Source organism: Myotis myotis, unplaced genomic scaffold, assembly GCF_014108235.1.
Source record: "Myotis myotis isolate mMyoMyo1 unplaced genomic scaffold, mMyoMyo1.p scaffold_m19_p_11, whole genome shotgun sequence".
Taxonomy (NCBI): domain Eukaryota; kingdom Metazoa; phylum Chordata; class Mammalia; order Chiroptera; family Vespertilionidae; genus Myotis; species Myotis myotis.
The window spans coordinates 36,903,206-36,925,599 of NW_023416315.1; the positions used below are offsets into that span (position 1 = coordinate 36,903,206).

At 39.1% G+C, this 22,394-nt stretch overlaps 1 protein-coding gene across 9 annotated transcripts in view; it reads right to left on the reverse strand.

The window, feature by feature from the left end:
• Positions 1–22,394, reverse strand: part of PPP1R9A (protein phosphatase 1 regulatory subunit 9A) — a 269,341-nt gene that overhangs the window by 244,903 nt on the left and 2,044 nt on the right. For all 9 annotated transcript variants that reach the window (XM_036328133.1, XM_036328141.1, XM_036328139.1 and 6 more), the window contains exon 2: positions 20,644–22,238. In XM_036328133.1, the coding sequence (XP_036184026.1) occupies positions 20,644–22,035 (1,392 nt within the window). In that variant the 5' untranslated portion in view covers positions 22,036–22,238. The remainder of the gene's footprint in view (positions 1–20,643; positions 22,239–22,394) is intronic.

The window sequence follows — 22,394 nt, forward strand, 5'->3', positions numbered from 1 at the left end:
CTATCTAATAAAAGAGAAACATGGTAATTGGCATACGACCGCTACCCTTCCCATTGGCTAATCAGCGAGATATGCAAATTAACTGCCAGCCAAGATGGCGGCCGGCAGCCAGGCAGCTTGAAACTAACATGAGGCTTGCTTGCTTCAGTGATGGAGGACTGCAACGTTCCCCGCCTGCCTTGCTGGCCTCTGAGCCTGCAGTTTAAGAAACATTATAACAAATATAGAAGCTAAACAAAACCCCAGAAACCAGCTTTCAGCGAGCTGGGATCTCAGAGCTGGAGTTATACATTGTTTCGATTATAGAACCTAAACAAACCAGATACCTGCTTTCAGCAGTAGAGGCCTCAGAGCTGGAGCCAGAGCTAAAGCTGGCCCAGAATAAAAAAAAAAAAAAAGAAAAAAAGGAGCAGTTGGGAGCTTCAGTCCCAGCCTGAAAACAGACCTCAGCCCCTTACCCAGACTGGCCAGGCACCCCAGTGGGGACCCCCACCCTGATCCAGGACACCCTTCAGGGCAAACCAGCCAGCCCCCACCCATGCACCAGGCCTCTATTCTATATAGTAAAAGGGTAATATGCCTCCCAGCACCGGGATCAGCGTAGCCGCGAGGCCTCCAGGCACTGGGATCAGCATGACAGGGGGCAGCGCTCAAACCCCCTGATCGCCCTGTGGCTCTGTGTGTGACAGGGGGCGGGGCCACAACCTCCCTATCAGCCCTGCTCTGTTCCTGACAGGGGAAGGCGCCCCAAACCCCTGATCGCCCTGTGGCTCTGTGTGTGACAGGGTGCGGCGCCCCAACCCCCCCACCCCATGGGCCCTGCTCTGTGTGTGACGGGGTGCGGCGCCCCAACCCCCCCACCCCCATGGGCCCTGCTCTGTGTGTGACAGGGTAGAGCCATAACCTCCCCATCGGCCCTGCCCTGAGTGTGAGAGTGGCAGCGCCCCAACCCCCTGATCGGCCCTGCTCTGTGGGTGATAGAGGGCAGCGCCCCAAACGCCCCCCCCCCCCACGGGCCCTGCTCTGTGTGTGATGGGGTAGAGCCATAACCTCCCCATTGGCCCTGCCTTGAGTGTGAGAGTGGCAGCGCCCCAACCCCCTGATCGGCCATGCTCTGTGGGTGATAGAGGGCGGCACCCCAACCCCCTGATCGGCCCTGCTGTGTGTGTGTGACAGGGGGCGGTGCCCCAACTCCCCTATCGGCCCTACTCTGTGAGTGACAGGGGGGAGCTCCCCAACCCCCTGATGGGCCCTGCTCTGTGCGTGACAGGGGGGAGCTCCCCAACCCCCTGATCGGCCCTGCTCTGTGCATGACAGGGGGCAGCGCCCCAACCCCCAGATTGGCCCTGCTCTGTGCGTCACAGGGGGTGGTGCCGCAACCTCCCCATGGACCCTGCCTTGAGTGTGACAGGGGGCGGTGCCCCAACCCCCCAATCGGCCCTACCCTAAGCGTGACTGAGGGTGGCATCGCAACCTCCCAATCCACCCTGCTCTGTGCATGACAGAGGGTGGCGCCCCAACTCCCCAATCGGCCCTGCTCTGAGCCCGACCAGGGGCTGCACCTAGGGATTAGGCCTGCCCTCTGCCACCCGGGAGCAGGCCTAAGCCAGCAGGTCGTTATCTCCCGAGGGGTCCCAGACTGCGAGAGGGCACAGGCTGGGCTGAGGGACGCCCCCTCCCCCCCGAGTGCACAAATTTTTGTGCACCGGGCCTCTAGTTATATAATAAAGGCTCAAAATTTTATATCTACAAGGGACTTCTAGATATGAAGATCACCTAATCCAGTACCTTCATTTTAGGGAATTCAAGCAGGGAGTTGGTAGCAATTCAATCTTTTTGACACAATTTACAAAATCATAAAGCAAAATGTAATAGCACAAAATCCAACACATCTTTCAGCTAGAAAATATGAATTTGTTTTAAAATAAAAACCATCGTAAGTCATTCTTTCTAAAGAGGGCCAATACTATTTCTCTCCACCCCTGAGACAGAAAAGCTCAGGCCCAAGTATTTGCCAGCTTATCTTATAAACAGCAAATAAAACTAAACTTATCTTTAAAACTGGCTAATGCCCAGGCCAACACCTACCTCAAGTGAAGTAAGTGCCAAAAGCAGGTCAGCGTAGACTCAGCAGCAAAAATTCACTGAAGAAGAAATAGCCATGGAAACAGCCACTCCCAGCCAAATACTTTCAGCGGCACACATTCTTACACATAGAAGTGGTATTTTAAGAAGCCACAGTCAGTCTAATTCATGCAAAAAAATACCCTAAAAGGAACATTAGCATTATTATTGTGTTGGTTAGTATACCTAATATTTGCATAAACTTTCATTGTATGTTCTTCTTTTATTTTCATGACTAATTTTAGTATTTTTTTATAAGGTGGCATCTACTTCCAGGAATGAAATCTCACTGTACGACATTCAGCCAATAGGAAAATGATTTTAATTTACAATGACCTGTCAAACAGCTATTGCTTGAAATCAACTGGGTCATAAATAAGGAGTAACTAGAATACCATCTGAAGCTCCCAGTGCCTTCAGAAAAGAAAACAGGCACAGTATCCGACTGATGAGTACTTAGTTTTTCAAAGTAAATTAAGATAGAAAGGCATCCTGTTTCGGTCTACTGCTGATTTAGAGTAATATTCATGTATGTTACTTTGTTTAGAATCATTACAGATCCATCATATCAGAGGGCAAAATACAGCTGAAAAACATCTTCAACGGAAAAAAAGAAAAACTTCTAGCTGATCATGCAGAGTAATTCTACAGAAGGTACCATCAATCTGCACAGCTGACTATTGTGGGTAGACCCATTAGCCATCCAGTCTTAAACGTAAGGCTCTGACAGCTAAGCACAGCTCTGGTTCTTTGAGGCCTTGAACTGATTCCAAATCTGCCAGTTTAAGAGTTCTTTACTTTTTCTACCAACCTACCAGCAAGGTCTTTCATTAAACCTTTGTACTTATTAAATCTTTCTTTCAAACTTTCTCCAAAGAGTATTTCTCTCAAAGTCTGCTCCTCCAAAATGTAGGCCTGCACCACCATGCTGTCTCCATATACTCTCATCAGGTCTTAATCCCTTAGTCCAGTCTTTTCTCTTCTCACAGTACCCAAATGGCATTGATACCTGGATCCAACTATCAGATCCACAGCCTTTGCTCCAAGGAACCCATTAGTTCATCCTATTTTGCAAATATTGGACCAAAGACAACAAACTCCCTCTTTGTATCTGGCTAATTCCTTCACTATCTCTCATTTGCTGAGGTATATACTGCTGGGGTCCAGCCCCAGCAGGTCCAGGGGTCCCCAAAGGTGTGGACGGAGTCGGTGAAGAAGGAATGACACGGAGACAGCGTTCAGTTGATCAGCAGCCTAGCCAGGATCTCTAGCCAGGATCTCCAGCCAAGTTCTGGTCTGGATCTCCAGCGAAGTTCTGGCTAGGATCTCCAGCCAGGTTCTGTGTCCATGTTCTCTTGCTAGGTTCTCCAGCCAGGTTCTGTCCAGGTTCTCCAGCCAGGTTCTCTCGCTAGGTTCTGTCTCTAGGTTCTGTTGCCAGTTTCTGTCCAGGATCTTTTGCCATGTTCTCTCCAGCGAAGTTCTTCTGTCTCTAGGTTCTGTGTAGGTTCTGTCTCTAGGTTCTGTGTGTAGGTTCTGTCTCATGTTGTCTTGTTACATCTGTATTTATACCAGTTGAATCAATCCTATCAATCTCTATTACAAAGGTTAGGGCGTTTCTTATCTCCATTCCAGGGAGTAAAGATTATGTAGCTTAAGCATGATTGTTCATAGTTAAAGTGATTAATTACCCGCCTGGCACTTAGTTAAGAGGTTTTATTCCCTCCCTGACTTCAGGGGAAAATCCCTACCTGGGGAAACAACCTTTCTCAGAGACCTTGGTTAAAACACATAGTGCCAAGAAGGTGAGCAAACATATTAAGAACAGTATGCCATATATGCCAGGTCCCTTGAAACAGCAAGCATGGACCGGCTCCCGGCAATATACCAGTAATAAAATAAGCACTAGAAAAGGTCCTTTGCAGGGAAAGAGAAATACATAGATGAGCAAGAAACAGTTGCATATAATTTTTGCACTGAAATGTTAATTTTATAAAAAATCAGCACCTCTCATCATCTTCTGCCTAATCCATCTTGCCCCAGTTTGCCCTTTGCCTGTCTTGATACTCATTCTTACATTCATCAGGCATATCCCTTCCTTTTCACCTGGACTCCCACCCCACCCCTATCTCCACACCTATCCCTTCAGTCCATCTTCCGCTCTCCATCAGAGTGGTCTTTCTCATACACAAATCCAACCATGACTTTCATTTTTCAATATCCCTTCCAATGACTGGTAAGTTTCAAAACATCTGCAATGAAACCTTCCTGATCTGTCTGTGCCTTCCTATGTCCCAACAATATTAAACTACTTTAAAAAAATTTTTTTGTATTAATTTAGAGACAGAGGAAGGGAGAGGAACAGAGAGAAACATCGATGAGAGAGACACATCTATCAGCTGCCTCCGGCACGCCCCCTACTGGGTATCAAGCCCGCAACCGGGGCATGTACCCTGCCTGACCTGGAGTCTAACCCGTGTCCTCTTGGTTCATGGGTCAATGCTAAACCACTGAGCCACACCAAAAGATCTGCAAAAGATTCCAGATTTTTCTCCCTTATGTGCCTTCCGGCTACCTTACACACCTGCCCCTTTCTCTGCAAACACTAAACCTTCAAAACTCAGCTAGAGTTTTATTTCCTCCCAGAAGCTTCCCCTAACTTGCCTCCAGAACCCAGGTGCCTTGTCTTCTGCACTCACAGTGTCCTGTGCACACCTCTACCACAGTGCTTCTCTCACTACATTATAACTGTTGACCTATGTGTCCATCCATCCCACTGGAACGTAGGCTCTTTGAGAGAGGATTGTTCTACTATTTAGGTAGCATAGTGCCTAGTTTAAAACAGACACTCTTTACAAGAAGATGTGATCTTAGCAAATGCATTTTAGACTAAGAATCTGTCAGCTAATTGAAAGAGGCAGTTAAAATTTGGATTCATAAAAACTGGTATATATTTTATTAGGTCTATAATAATGTAAGACAGCTAAAGGTACATTCATTCACCAATCATCGGGCCATTAATGATAGGAATTATCATTCTTGCACTGGCTATGATGGCCAGTTTGGCCTTCTTAAAGTGGAGCAAAAACTTAAAATACTCACAAAATAATCTTCCTAGATATTTGTTCAAACAGTTTTATTCACCCATATCACCCTCACTTAATTCAACAGCAAGATTTTTAAGTGACCTCTTTATCAGAGCTTTACAAAAATTCAATTTACATATTTATAGAAAGGGTATTTCTTCTCACAATCATATTTCACCAATTTACATAATATTCAATTAAATACACACTTAGATAAGAAACATGAGCAAAAACAGGTTTAAAAGAAATAAATAACCAACCCATAGACAGCCTACAACTCAACTTGGCAGGATGAGTAGTGAGGGCATAAGAACAGTCTGCAAGCCTAAATCATTCAGATGGGCATCAGTCAGTAAGTCTTTTCTGGCAAAAGGAAAACATCAGTTAATCCAGCAAGTTGATTAAGTAGAAGTTGGTTGAAAGCTTCTAAGATAAATGTTTACTGAAAGACTGAGAAAATGAACGAGAACCAATGGATTTCCTCCAACCTTCCATAACCACCAATATACAGGAGGGAGGCACTACAGCAAAATGATAAGGTCATCTGGCCCTTAAAGTTCTTCAGTGACTCCCCAGACTTTGCATTTAATTTCCAACTCCTTAGAATACAATCCCTCCTTGAAATACTACCTGCCTACAGTCTCACACCACACACACACACACACACACACACACACACACACACACACACCTCCTGTTCCTCCAGCTGTTCTGATTTATTTGTAGGTCCCTCAAACATGCTTTTCCTTCAACTTAGCATGTCCCACATATCTACCTCATTCTTATTCATCTTTAAAGATTCAAGTACCACCTCTCTGAGGAAGCCCTCCCTGCTGATTTCCCTCCTCCTACTGAAGGTAGACATTCCTACTCAGGAGCACCTGTTATATGTAGGTGACCATGTGTACTGGCTGCCCTGGGTCAGTCCTAGGCTATGCCCATTGTCCCAACAAAAGTATTTATAGCATTTCTCTCAATCTCCAAAAATGTCCCAGTTCGGCAATAAACTACATGGTTATCCTAACACTGAGTGATACAAAGACAACTAGGCAACAGTCTATTCTCTTACTTAATAAATAAATAAATAAACAAACACAGACTCAGACTAGCTAGCTTCTCAAATATGTATAATTATTATTTACCCTTTCTTCTGAAACGAGTCAGTTTGGACAATAAATTATACATGGTCACCTTCTGCATATACCTATATCACAGCACTTATCACAGTATCCTATAAATGTTTCTTCTCTGCCTGTCTCCTTCATAAGACTATAAATTTCTTGAGGAGCAATGACTTGTCATATGTATATTAATATCTACACAGCAGACAGAAAGCTCAACACATAAGTATCCTATATAATAAAAGGCAAATATGCAAATTGTCCCCTCGACCAGCAGTTCGACTGGGAGTTCAACCAGGGGCTGGCCCCTTCTCCAGCTGGACCCCACCCATGCATGAATTCATGCACCAGGCCTCTAGTACTTAACAATGTTTGTTGACTGCTATCAATTCAGAAGACAATGCTTCTCTAAGTGGCTGTAGCAAACCAGTTATTTATAAACACCCAAATAAGAAGTGATTTATCATTCTTGACTACTGCCCACACAGTAATTACAAAATGTTATAATCATATTAATCTCAAAACAAAAAATATCAGCAGTAATAACATAACATTTAACATACTGGCTCAATTTATTCAAATAACACAATGAACTTCCATATTATCATATGCTCTCCCCAACATCACTAGCACTAAAAGGTGATTTTTATTTTTATGAAACACTTTTTTTGTGTCTCCAGAAATGTACATAAACTCATGAAAAGTTATTGTGTTTTTATTTAAAAAGAAAACAGCTTAGCAATTTTCTTCTGTAAAGTGCCATTAAAAGCTATTTCTGCCAGGGGAAAATGATATACATTATGTACATAAACAAATTTACATGAACAAGCAAAGCCATTTCATATTTCAGCCTAATAACAACTCTCAGACATCTTCCAGATAATGTAATTTATGGAGGAAACATAAAAACCAAAAATATGATTTCAAGACCTTAGATTATTTGTTTCCATGAAGTTTATTACTAACTTTTGAGTCACTGAGAAAAACGGAGGCAGAAGTTATCCAAAAGGGTAATTCCTGTCTAATGGCTGACGAGAACAACAAAAACACATTTTAATAAACAGGTCAGGAAATAAAAGGTGAGAAAAGACTAAATGGTAAGAAATAATTTAATTGCCTCCTTTAAATTTTCATGTAAGAATATAGATAGACTCATAGATTCAAGCTACCGAAGTTGTAGCAAATTATTGCAATTTCAAATAAGGAGCATTACATCTTTCATATAGAGCCTCAATTTTTATATTCTTTGCAACTAATTACAAGCTTGGGCAATCACTCAAAGCCGAAATAAAGTTAAGGCAAAATGAATACTCTCGCCCTTCTACCCTCACAGCCATATCTCATGCAGCCATACTTTAATGACTGCTTCTGGTTACTTATAAACTGTCACTACAGGGGGATAGACTGAGATTCCCCAAATGAAAGAGCAAACCAGAGCAGGAGCCAGAAAAGATGACAATCTGTAATGGGATCACTCCGTTTTCATTTATAACTGCTAACTTGAAGGATTTTACCTATAAATAAATTATACAATCATTATACATGTACAAATATTATCTCCATCATCCCACTTTGGACCTTTGTGGGAATAGGGCATAGGAAAGTTGAAGGAATATGAGGGATAGACATTAAAGGTTACCAACACTAATTGTATGCCTACTATGTGCCTCTCTAGTCATATGACAGGACTAGAGACACAGCATAAAACAAACACAGACACAAAGTCCCTGCCTGTAAAGTTTAAACATGTTTTCTTAAAAAGATTATGTGTCAGTAGGATCTGAATCTAGGTCTGATATTCCAAACCATGTGATCTACTACCTCCTCCTACTACATACTGCCCCAAAAGGGAGAACCCCTTTAGCAGATTTTCTAACAACTCCTCCACGAAAATATGTGGGAAAATTTAGGTTTTTAATTCCCTGAAACATCTTCAGGGGGTACAATCAAATAAGAGTCCCAGACTCTCCTGGTTAATTTTGTGTAATCTTCACTGAGTCATGGGATCCAGACACTTGGTCAAACATTATTCTGGATGCTTCTATGAGATTATTTTTTAAATAAGATTCACATTTAAATTGGTTAACTTTGAGTGAATACCTGTCTGGGTATTAAGACCTCATCCAATCAGTAGAAGGCCTAAATAGCACAAAGGACTGACTTCGCCCTGAGCAAGAAGGAACTCTCAAGTAGATAGCCTTCAGACTTGAACCCAGAGTGCCTAACCTGGGTTCTGCCCTGGGTCTTCTAATTGACACTTTTGGACTTGAACTGCAACCTCAGTTCTTCCCTGGGTCTCTAGCCTAGCAGCACTGCCTCCATAACTAATTCCTTAAATCTCTCTCTCCATATACATACATACATATGCATGTGTATCACACACACACACACATATACACACTATTGGTCCTGTTTCTCTGGAGAACCCTAATATATTACCTAAACATTAAATAGAACCCTAATATATTGCCTAAACATTAAAATTATTTCATATCAATATTTAGAGTTTATTTCCATCACCCTCCAGTGAGATAGATCAATTCTACTTAGTCAATGGTTCTTCTCTAATTAAGGGTGAGAAATTCATTGAATCAAAACCAAGTAACTTTAAACTAAAACTTCCGACTGCTACATCTGCAAATGGGGCAACCTCCTGATAGCTCTCCAGTTCCTTAAACATATAAATCACAGACCTCATTATTCAAAAAAGAAACGAGCAACATAACAATTCTACAGGAATCATGGTCTCCAATGGAAAAACACAAGTCTCATCTCAAACTTGGTTGGATGCATAATAATGTTGCCTTTTTTCTTTAAATAATCCCTATAATAATATACAACCATCTAAATATTACCACTATAAACTCAGTATTCAATGAAATACAAATAGAATTTATTAGCCATATTAAGCTTTAACTATACATAATGAAAAATTATAATGTAGCATCAGATTAAATAATAAGGCAATTTAATTAGGACTTCACAAGAGCTTATAAAATGCCAAACTGCTTGCAACTGTTAAGATTTGAGTTATCAGTTGATCTAATTAGGCCGGAAGCAATACTTTAAATTTCTAATTTCGGAAAACTCTACCACCCAACAAAAATATTTTTCTCCTTTATAAACTCCAGCATTATCTACAAAAGCTTTTCAAAGATAGAACACAACCCAATGTATAAGAGGAACTGACCCTTTGACTCTAACTAAAAATATTATACACTACCATATAATCTAATCCTACATCAAATGATTCTCTTTTCAGCTAAAAGTTTTGTTAAAGAGAACAACAGGAAACTACATACTGGTTGGTGTTTTGGAACAGGAAACATATTCAAAAGGACACTGTGGAGGTCTAGAACTCGAAATCCTGTTTTTAACCGAGTGTTTTCATAGGATTACATATAGACCAGATACTAAATTTGATTTCTCTACTGTCTCATCTTTGGAGAGAGAAAGCCTGTTGTGGCTTACTGATTTAACAGATCAAAAAGAAAGACATAATCTCACCTGAGACCATTGTTAGGCTTTCTTTAAACAAATATGTATTAATTTTAGTAAGACTGCCTTTTCAAGTATTTTTCACTTCAAATCTAGAATACATGCCCAGTTTTTAAGGCATATTTTAAGTAACACAACAGCAACTCAAGGAAAATATCTAACAGATATACAAATGTTACACCATAATTTAAAATACATTGAAAAGTCTTCCCCCCATGATACTTACAAGCTTGCCACAAATGTGGGATCAATTTTATCAAGAAGTAAAATAGTATGCACTTAATGAATTCAACTGTCAAAAGTTCACCAACCCTTCTTCAGTATTCCATAAATTTACACTCCTCAACCAAAATGTTTTTCCTATGATACAATGACTGCCAAATAAAATTATATTAAATATTACTACAATCTTAGAAGGTATTAAAAATTTGTTTTTTTCAACTTCCTAAGTTGTTATTGCTGATCATTTCAATTGTGACCCCCATCACCTTTTTTATATTTATATAATTAAAGCAATAACATGTTCATTATACAAAATTTAGTAAATTTAGAAAAATAAAAGTAATTTTTTTAAACATCACCTTTATTGTCTCCATCCAGAAATAACGAGAATTAACATTTTGATAAATGAGCTTTCAATCTTTGTTCTAGATGTAAATACATATACTTTAAAAATAAAATAATGATGAAAATGCAATTAAATATTTTACCAGTCTTTTTACCCTACACAATATTGTAAAATATTTCTCATTTTTAAAAATTCTAGAAAATATGATTTAAAACAGTTTTTATCCTATTACACCATGTATATATGTCATAATTAATTTAACCATTTCCCTATTATTGGATACATGAGTTCTTTTAGCTGTCTACCAAGACAAATAACACTTTGATAAACTCCTTACTAACAATCATTGACCAAAAAAAGGCAATAAACATTCAGAATTCATATCTTAAAAAGGCCTGTAAATATATGAAATCATTCAAACTCACCAATAAATCAATATAATACATAGAAATTATGAAAGACATTTTTCATCTACCAAACTGAAAACTGTAAAGCATATAAATAATACCAGTGCTCGTGCAGGGATTGTGAGAAAGTCATTCCAATGGAGTGCTAATTGTAATAATTCAGGCAGTATGTATAAATGGCTTACACGTATTTTAGCCAATAATTTTACTTTTAGGTTTCTAGCTAAATAATCTAAATAACTGTAGATGCTGAACAAAACACTGTATATAGGGTTAATTCCCTTTCATTGTTAATTTAGTGTTATGCGCAGATACCAAAAGTCAATGAAGATCTACATTATCATCATGACTGTATTCTACTTTCCCTGTTTTACCGTGGATTTTTCATTTCTGGATCAGCTTTTATTTTGTTTAAGTATTTATTTTAATGTTCCATGCTCAACCTTAAAATTTCTAAGAGGAAATCGGTGCTCTGGGCACAGTCCGTAGTAACTGATGCACCATTTAAATTACTGCCCTTTATTATTCTACCTACAGAATAAACTTCTAAAAGTAAATATGTTTTATGCAATGGTGCACAAGACAGTATTCAAACACCCTACAGCAAAGTTTTGCCTCTCCCCTTGAGGAATGGTTTCTTAAAAAAAAAAAAATACTTACACCAGTTGATTAATAACAAAAAAGGCGAATTTGTCTTTTTCTTCCTTTATGTAACAACTTGGTACATCTATTTTATCTGAAACAAGTGCTTAGTAAAAGAACCCATCAGCACGGCACTGACTCACAGGTGGATCTCAAACACCGACCAATAAAGCTGTCCAGCTCTCTCGTCCACTGAGGTCCCTTACAGAGGAAGAAAAACCGTTCAGGAGCCTGAACAGACACTCCTGGCTTTAGGACTCTATAATCCCTGTATTCTAGATAAATTTTCCAGGATAAACGTACTCTCCGTGAAACTCTGTCCTGATAAATTTCTGAAAGAAAATGAAGAGTAAAAGTAATTTTTGAAGGAGAGATCTGAAGTGGATGACAGAGGAAGGTGCACCTCACTGCAGAGTGGCAGACTCGGGCACAGTCACGCGGCTTCTCAAGGCCACGCTGGTCCAAAAGCATCAAGGGGACAACACCAAATACTGACTCAACTGGTCACTCCTGGAAAGAAGCCTCCACGGTCAGGACTCTGTTTATCCGTTTGACCCGCACCAATCACTCTGTGTCCCAATCTAGCCCACTGTGTGTAGAAAATAATTTGCAAGATGAGCATCTCATATAAAACCACTTTTCTTCATACATAAATATATAAGGAACAGATTTAACTTTACAAATGCTTTTCAAAAATCCCTCTTGAAATAGATTAGGTGAGCAAAGAAGAAAACTTTTCTCCTAAAATATTGTATTTTCAGATATTTTTATACTCTGCCTATTTCATTGTCCTTTTTTGTAAAGATGAGTGCGTGAAAAAGAGAAGCAAATTAGGCTGAAAATTTAGGAACTGAGCAAAAAATTACCAGTATCTCAATTATGCTGAACTATGCGGTAAAGCTATTTCCAGAACAAAAGTGAGTGAAGCAATTAATATGTCAGCAGCTGTATTACAAAGCATTTCTCTCTTTATTCTTAGGTTCCCAGCAGGGTGTATTAACATATAGTTCAACACTAATTTCAATAATCGAGCCGTTCTGAAGATGTACTCTAGATGTACACTCTATAAAAATGCACTCTCTTAGATTTAATATTTTAATCACTTAAAAATGTTTACTTATAATGTATAGCATAAATAACATTCGCAAGAGCGCTTGACTATAAATTCTTCATTTTGACATTTTAACAAAAGATGCCCGAAATTTTCCCTTTGAAATGATAGCGCAGATATTTACTAGGTATAATAATGGTATTGTACAAATAAATACGTTTTACAGAAAAATCACAAGATGTTAAAGCTGATAAAGGTGTCTTAGTGATAAATTACAGGTAAGATAGCCTCAATTACAAATAAGAAAATGAAGACCTTAAGAGGCAAATTTTCCCAAGTTTACAGAATATCAAGTCACTCTTGGTTACTTTCATTACCAGTTAATAATACTTAATAGTAATAAATATAAGATGCTTCAGTAGACAATGTGCAATAAACTAAATAAACGCCCACCCATAATTACTCACCTCACAGATGGTTATATTACAGAGAATATTAAGTATGGCATTTGAACTCTATATTGAAATAATGAAAGATGAGAAAAATTTTTAAAACAAACAGTGAAGTTGGTCCATGAACAATTCCAGTCAACATAAAAGAATCATGAAAGCAACAACATAAGAGCGGTAGGAGGCAATAAGCATCAGATCATTAGAAAAGGGTAAGGGTCCCGACGTGCTAGAAAAGGCCAGTGTAAAGATGAAAATCGGCACTAGCACTATTTGTGCCTTTAAAGACACGCTCTGCTGAAGCAGAGACTTACGCCTCATCAACAGCAGTTTCAGAGCACGTGAACAGAAGCGCAGTGTCCCGAACCAGGGGGCTGCTGCAGCCATCCTCTTTGCTGCGTACACTGGTCTTCCTCAGTTGACAAATACGTACCCTCACCCCTTCCTGTGCCCTGCCGTCGCCTCAGTCTCTTGTCCTCTCCCTCTCCAAGACACTGCATAAACGTGCAGGCAGAATTTGTTGCTCCCACACCTTGCCACTTAATCTTTAGACCATGTCACCGTCCAGAACATTATTTTGCCTTTGCTCTTTGACTTTCCTGTAGTCTGATGTCCTCACGCAATCTTAAATTGTAACGTATCCCAAGTCATACTCTTTGTGTCTCCTGTATTCCTTTTAAAAGCCTGCTCCTGATTCCATTTATAAGAAATGTCCAGAAGAGGCAAACCCATAGAGACAGAAAGTAGATTAGTGTTTGCCAGAGGATGCGGGAAGAAGGAAAATTGGGAGTGACTGCTAACAGGCACAGGGGTTCTTTCTAGGGTGGTGGAAATTTTCTAGAATGAGAAAACAGTGACGGCTGCACAACACTGTAAATATACGGCCAACTGCTAAATTGTATGCTTTAAAATAGGAATTTTGTATTATTTGAATTTTATCTCAATAGAAAATTGCAAGTTAAAAGTAAATGAAAATAAGCACATATATGTGCATGCGCGTGAGCACTCACACACACAGCATGTCCCTTCTTATAACTTTCCTTTGACCTTGCAAAATAATAAACTCCCCATAGCGGAATTATTTAAGCAGAAGCTGAAGGATCATCTGTCAACAATATGCTACTTGAAGGGCTAACTAAAGTGAGTGGGAAATTACACTAGATTACACTTAAGTACTTTTCATCTTTAAGTTGCTGTGTCACAAACCAAAATGAAGAGATTAGAACAAGGGGAAATTATTTTAAGTGACTAGGAATAAAAGTATAAAGCAGCATTTGAAATGTTGTCTTCCTATTCAAAATGAGAAACTGTAGACTATAAGGAGGCAAAAGAACAGAATTGAAATAGAGCCAAAAAGAAAGAGCACAGAAAATTATGAAAAAGCATTAAATAAGTTGGATAACAAAACAAAAACTGAGAAATAATATTCAGTATATTGTTGTAAAGCGAGCACCCAAGAAATAATATTCAGAGTTTAATACAGCAATGTTTGTCTTGTTTATACAAAGTTATCCTATATCTAACTGTATATTTCTACAGAAATTCTGAAATCTTTTTCTTTTTGAGTGGTGAAGAGGATGTTAGAGAAAAGCTAATGCAGACGAGATTTAAGTCAAATTACTGCTGAGGGGCATATAACTGGGTTAATAAAGTAAACAGTAGATGAATAATATAATAAAGTTATTTTCCCCAAAATTCAGCCTCTTATCTTTAAAGTCCTAGTGTCCTTTGTGAGGAAGATAAAATATATGGATGACACAAAAAGCAAGAAACTTTAAATCTTTGTATTATAAATAAATGACAACAAATATCTGTAATATTTTGCTGTATAGAATAATTCTTTTTTACATGTCAAATGACCAAAGTTCAGTGAGGGTGGGGGGGAAGGTGTTAGTATATGTACTCAATATTAGAAAAGGGTTTCATTCAATAAATATTCAGTATTAGGCTTTACACAGTATATTCAAATATTTGACGTTTACCTGGTTATGCTACAAAACATCAAAACTTAAAAGGATGTCCAATTTAGATGTCATGACATCAAAGTTATCCAAATAACAGCAAACTAACTAAGAAGGCAATTCTTATACTCTCTCTAGAAATATATTAATTTAGAGTCCAAAATAATGACAGAAATGGAATTTCTGAATCTATCGGGAACTTCCTCCTCCTGTCTTTTTAGACTTAAAAACTTCGACCACACAAAGCATTCAGAATTTTTAATGATCCAAACTCCTAATGAATTTAGGGGTCATAATCCGCTTTGGTATTCAGAGACAAAGTGCTTCATGCACTTTACAACTTTACACCTGTTTCATCTTCAAAGAATATTATTCCACACAACCAGCTACATACAGCGGACCCATCTGGAAAGCAGATTTGTTAAATGAGCTTCCCCAGTATTTTAGAACTAGCCCCTTTCAGAAGTCAAGAGACTGTAATTCAAAATCAGATCCCAAAGAGGAGTCTCTTGACCAGAAAGAAGCCCAGCACTAACTTGAGCACTTATTAGAAATGCAAAATCTCACCCCAGACCTCCAGTTTTCTGAGTTTGCTGATTTACTTGAGAATATTAAATTCTGTTATAAAGGTAGAGAAACTCATAAGAAGTGATAATGTTTGATTATTTCATAAGCTAGCAGCTTATGAAAGAGGCAACACTCAGAGGCTTGATTAAGTATAGGTGATAAAAGCTTGTAAGAGGAGCCCTGGCTGATTTGATTCAATGGATAGAGCATGGGCCTGGGGACTGAAGGGTTCCAGGTTCGATTCCGGTCAAGGGCTTATGCCTGGGTTGCGGGCTCAGTCCCCATTGGGGGACATGCAGGAGGTAGCCGATCGGTGATTCTTTCTCATCACTGATGTTTCTATCTCTCTCTCCCTCTTCCTCTCTGAAATCAATAAAAATATATATTTTTTTTAAAAAAGCTTGTAAGAAGAGAGCACAATTCATAATATGTGTTAAATAAATAAGTTAGTAACCTGTAAGACATGCTAAAATAGAAAACATGATGGAAAATAACAGAGGTTTACTTGCAAATAGAAAGGGATGGAAAGATCAAATTATCATCATGCCATATCTGGACTGACAGCTATGTCTTCTCCATTTCAGCCACCCATTAGGACACTCAACATGGTCCTATCCTGGGTGCTCTACCCAAGAAATGCAAATAAAACCCATGGCTCATCAGCAGGCAAACTGGCAACGCTACAGCGGTATCTAAGTGCACCTGTCCTCACTCTGTGTTGGAGCAAGTCTGGATCATTAGTCGGTGGAGTCCTTGCTCACACATCAACTTTAGTCCTCATAACCACACCATCAATGGGGAAGGTTGAGGTGAAAAAGGAATGGGACATATGAATACTGTGTACCCAGGACTCAGGCAGTGGGCCCTTCCAAACTCGTTAGCACTGTAGGTATATGAACTTACTCTATGGCTTTCCTCTTGCTTCCGGCTGTGGGTTTTAAACCGAGTTGATAAATCGTGTGACTCCAGCATATTAATTTGGCTGCTGAGCCTGTATGCCATAACCTCTGATAGCTGGTAGCATACTTGGAGGCTAACCATCGCATCAAGGTAACTGCCCACAAAACACCTACTGAATCACAAATCCACATTTTAAAAGATCCCCGGTTGATTCATACGCATATTAAGTTTAAGAAGCACTGAGGGAGACTTTTAGATAGAAAAAGCTCCACAAAGACAGAAACTGGGATCTCAGAACTATGCTCAGAGCACTATCCTGAATAAAAAGCCTTGTGTACCCCCTGATAATGCAGAGCCCCAAGTGAAGAAGAAAACGCTAATGAAACTGTTTTCAACAACTAGCATGTAGGGCAGTGATGACGAACCTATGACACACGTGTCAGAGGTGACACACGAACTCATTTTTTTGGTTGATTTTTCTTTGTTAAATGGCATTTAAATATATAAAATAAATAATCAAAAATATAAATCTTTACTATGGTTGTAAATATCAAAACATTTCTTTATGTGACACAGCACCAGAGTTAAGTTAGGGTTTTTCAAAATGCTGACATGCCGAGCTCAAAAGGTTTGCCATCACTGATGTAGGGTTTAGAGCAACACAGCTGCCCTGGGTGATTCTCCTTTGAACCCAGGTCTGTAAAACTCTATACAGTTTGAGGAAACACTCAGAAAAGTATAGTGCACTGCACCTCAGCATTAACCCTGCAATCTCCTTCTTGCTGAGAATTAGAAAATATCCCTTTTCAGATACACTATGTTTCAAGAGCACCAATCCGAAAGGTATAAGGCTACCAGAAACAGAGAACGGGGTATGGCTTCCTTAATAAAGTCTCAGTGGCCTTAGAAACATCATCCAAGCAGAGGATTGAAAATAGCCTTAGAGGCATCCCTAATGGGCTGTGCACTTCCCACCTACCAGCAGTTTCTAACTTGATAGGCTCCAATCATTTCATATATTTATCGCATTTGCATTGTTCCTAAACATATAGTAAGGACTCAGTAAATGTTCTGAATTAACATAAAGAATGAAAAAGTGTCGCCCTTTCTATCTTGATTTATATAAGACAAATTTAATTCATTCAACTTCTTGGTTTTGAGAAATTCCTGAGAATAAAGGCATAATTCCATGTCTCAAATTAGCATGGTTCATAACACTCCTTCACTCCGTATCTCGAAGTTGGATTTTATGTTTTCTATTATTAATCTCATTATAGTTTTCCAGGACACTATGAAACACATTAACCTATCCATTAAGAAACAATCCAACTATTTCTAAAAGTCACCAGCAATTATATATAAGGAATAGGCTACACAAGAAAGATCAGGTATGATTCAAATGACTTTCTAAGTCCAGACTGAAAATTAGATTTATAATCGAGGGAAGTATCTATCTAAAATATCTATAGGAGAATTGAAATAGAAACTGAGGACATCACATACACTGAGATCATAAACAAGATCTAAAACAAGAGGCCAAAGGTGTTGAGAATGCTTACCCTTGTGAAGAATAAGATGAGAGTATCAGAAAAAGTATGTAAAAGTTCTAAAGATCATTTCTGTAAGGAATATGCTTCCCATTGCTTCTGAAAAAAGGTGTGTGTTTAAATTTCAAAGGAAAAGATTTTGGTTGGAAATCATAACTTCTCATTCTATAAATAATGCTTTATAAAAAGAATAAAGAAATACACATATGAAATAGCTGAGTGTATTCTCTTCCAAATGATTGACCAGGTCCTGATCACTCCATGCACCTAGTACAGCCAAGGACATTTATAGTACTCATTAGACACTTAGGAACAAGTTTTTACACTATTACATGGGTTTAAATACCTTGTGTTTAAGTCTTGACTCTACAAGCTTACAGAGGAAAGACATAACCCAATAAGTTTTTGTTCTCCTGCAGCAAACAGCATCAGAATACACACACAAGCCTTCAATAAATACACACTGAATTTAGTAAGTGTTACTACTCTCTAAGGCAAAGTCTTAATTGCAAATTAATCTAGATATTACCATCATGAACATCACCCAGTAGAAAAGTAGCTCTCAAAATTTCCAAGTGAAACCACACTTACATGTTAAACAATGGGAACAACAAGAAAGAGTAACTGACTTATTCATTACAAAGGGCAAAGAATGAAATCTTCTGTTTGTAAAGTTAATCCACTCCAACTAGTACTGCTAACTGCCTGATAAAACACAGGGCATTTATCTCTCTGCTTTACAAATATTTTGCTTGATCTATATGTTCTTGGTGAAATGTGCTAAACTTAAATATATGTAATCTATTTCATTCTTTGTTATATGAAATATACAGTATCTTTATTGTATAAAAATTAAAAGGCAAAATGCTTACTGATATAAGCAATACTAGGGAAAAAATCACTTGATATTCGAAGTTTCATATCCCAAAACTGGTTTGATCATATATGAACAGTCATATTTCAATGATAAATCCTTTATAGTTCATTAAACCTATTACTATGCAGTTATATTTTGGGCAGCACAGAACCCAGATACATAGCAGGTGCCCCATTTGGCTGAATGGGTAGCATTCTACTTGATCAACTTTCATAAGCTGCAACCCCCCCCCGCCCCCCGCCCAAAAGGGAGTCAGTCACTGGTTTTAACAAACTCCTTGAAGAGTTCATTTCAGTTATTCTTGCTTTGTTCAATGTGAAACAATTTAATCTTATTGCTTTCTTCCTAAGGGGTAGAACAATGATGTTCAAATGGGAGCACTTGCAAAGGGGACATGAACTGTCAAATTCAGGAGCTCATTGAACAAGCCGGAACAGGCTCACTAAAGCCAGTGCCTGGATTTGGGGGGTATCAGGGAGAATAACAAAGGAAGAGGGCAAAGCACTGCAAGTAAACTTAGCTTGCTCAGGAACTAGACTCACATCTCTAGTTTACACACAGTTGACCTTGACATGGCCCGGTCTGATCCAGAATTTCTGCCTTACATTAGTGAAATGAAAGTTTCCCGTCTAACACCTGTAGGCAACTTCACAGGTTATAACTTTATTTCAAAACAGTACTGCATCATTAAAGCAAGGTCAGATTTCTCTTTGCTTTGTAAACTACACATCTTACAGCCTTATATCGGAGTTTCCTAAGATGGAAATGACAGTAGACAGTGATTAGAGATTTTGAGGAGAAAATTTAGTAAGAAACCATTTCAAATTCCAAATCTATCATATATACAGTGTGTAAGATAGAAGCCCCTAGAAGTGGTTTGAAACTACACATGCTGCCTCCAGATTCCCCTAGGAGGGCATGCCAGGATCCTGGGACGGGGCTGGGGCAAGGACACTCTGAAACAGCACTCCAGGAGATACTGACACTCAACTCCTTAACCCTGTTGCCATTACCAGCTAATAATGTTTCACCACCCGCTGCTGATGTACTCTGTGCTATTCCTCTACCAAATGTGAACTAAGTGAAGTCGTTAGAATAGAGCATCCGAATTCAGCTGGCATTTATCCAGTTTTCAAGGGGTAAAAATAAATCCATGAGTGGCAAATCAACTTAACTTCCTTTCACAAAGTTTCACTTTAAAGCTACAGATCAAATTCTGAACGCAAAACTATTTACAGTAATAGCTTTCCAATTAAAGTATTTAAGTCCGCTAATATATTTCCATGAATCAAGCTTTCACTACCAAGTAGCAGTACCAAAAAAAAAAAAAAAAAAAATTCCAACATTCCTCACAATCCATTTACACTTAAGGAAGGGATAACTCAGATTTTTTGAAGCTAGGAAATAGAGTATTATTTCAAGCTACCATAAGACTCCCTTTGGTGTGTTATACTTGATATCCTAGTGTTTAGATTCAGAAAATGTTATTATTTATGGGTAACTTTAGGTAAAATTAGTTATAGAAGTCACTCTATTTCAGACTAACACCCCTGGTTTTTAGTGTTCATAATATTATATTCACACTCTGGTCCACTGGAAAGTATCTCACAATCCCCAAACTTCTCCAACTTTAATATTACTCAATACTGGCTTATGCAACTCTAAAGCACATCAGGAAATATGATGGATATCTCCCATACTTTTAAAATCACCAACAACATGTGTATATCAACAACCCTGAATTCCTTCTAGTTGTCAAAATCTGTTCTGCATACAGTTAGGCCCAAATACTACTAAGAAAACTTAGGGGGGAAAAACTTGCAAAACAAACTGAGAAAACCTACTTACCTTAATTGGAGCACTACTAAATTTAATTTTCCTATTTGTGGGGATTTCTTCTTCTTCTGGCAATCCAACGATTTCCGAGTATTCCATGTCAGGTTGATAGTAATTGTTTTCATCACTATCCTCCTGCTCATCCTGTTCAGTGCCTGTCTCTCGCCAGTCGGAATTATACCTGGATCTTACCCTATATACATTATAGTCACTGTGCATGTAAACATGGGGACTCTCAATATTACTTGAATCTTCAGGTACTTCCTTCCCACAGCTGGATCCAGAAGCATCAGCAGAGATAAAATCACCACCTGCAAGCTCTTTCTTCTGTGTCATTGCTGCCTCATTCCCAACCAAATTAGCTTTGGCATCTTCTAAAGGCTCACTCTGGAGGGAGAGGATGTCAGACTCTGGCATTGCCTTGTTCTCAGCACAAGGTTCTCCGGGAACGTCTTTGTCAACTCTGTCGGGAGTCTCTTGGTTAGATGTGGAGTCCTCAGCTTCCTTGCTCAGCTCTGCCTCTTCACTAGGTATCAAAGCGAGAGAGGTACTTTTCGAAGCCACTTCTGGTACAGGGGATGTGTCGCTCTTCTGAGCATCCTCTGCATCATCACCGTGTTTGCTTGGAGGAGTGCAAGAATCAGAATCCTTAAGACGACTAAAGGTGTCGAGATTTGTAACAGTCACAGCTGGTAAATTGAGGGGATAATGTCCAGTCACTGAGTACTCATTTTCAGCCTTCTCAGAAATGATGGAATTGGGGGAATCGGTGTTCTCAAATACTGCACTCAGTTGACTCACAGTTGGGGAGACAGCCTCTGTCCGGGAGCTAAGGCTGTCCAAGGAGTCAGTACTGCCTCTGTTGGACTTCGAACCACCCCATTCATCCTGAGGTTCATTCCCTCCAGCTTTCTCTTTCTTTGGGGAGTAACGGTTGTTTTGCCCTGATTCATGCACACTTCGCTCAAACAACTTCCGGGTTTCTGTGAACTTAGAATATGAAGGGCCATCGTGCATTGTGTCAAATCTACTAATTCGCTCTGAAACAGAGGACTCCAACTTAACAACTGAGCCATCTGTTTTCTCCAGAAATTCTTTGGGCCTCATTCTTCTCTGAGGGGATGACGGGCCACCTTTCCCCCTTGTTTTGGCAATGACTGCAGCATTCTCATTGGGTTCCATGCCCATCTGCATAAATAGGTTTTTAATTCTGTTGACATTGGAGCCATATTTCCTCCCCCTGCTCTGCTGGGAGCCCTCACCTTCTTTTGTTTTTTGTTCCCCATCTGACTTGGGTTTGTCAAAGGTACTTTTCAGTGCCTGGAACTCAGTTCTGTACGCATTCCTGTGAGGAGAGGCACTTCTGAGAGTGGTTCGTTCGCCTGAAGACTCGGTTTTCAACATTTTTATTTCAGGGTGAAAAGCCAATGTTCATAATGATCAGGAAAAAAAAAATACCTCTCTTCTCTAATCACCAGTATTTGATCAAGCAAAAGTACCTCTCAAATAGCATACTGTGTCAGGGATCCACGCAACAGGTGTATTAGGAAATTATTCAGTCAAGAGTTACACAAAATGGCTTTTTCAAAGCAAGACTAGAGGTTCATCTGTAATAGAAAAGAATGAATTTCTGAATTCATTTACTTATTTGAATTTATGTTTACTCAACTAACATACACTTTTCCTTTCAAAGTGGCTTCAAACAGAGGAAATTACTTATCAGAGCTGGAATTTAAAAGCCAAGACTTTAAAAGTTATAACTC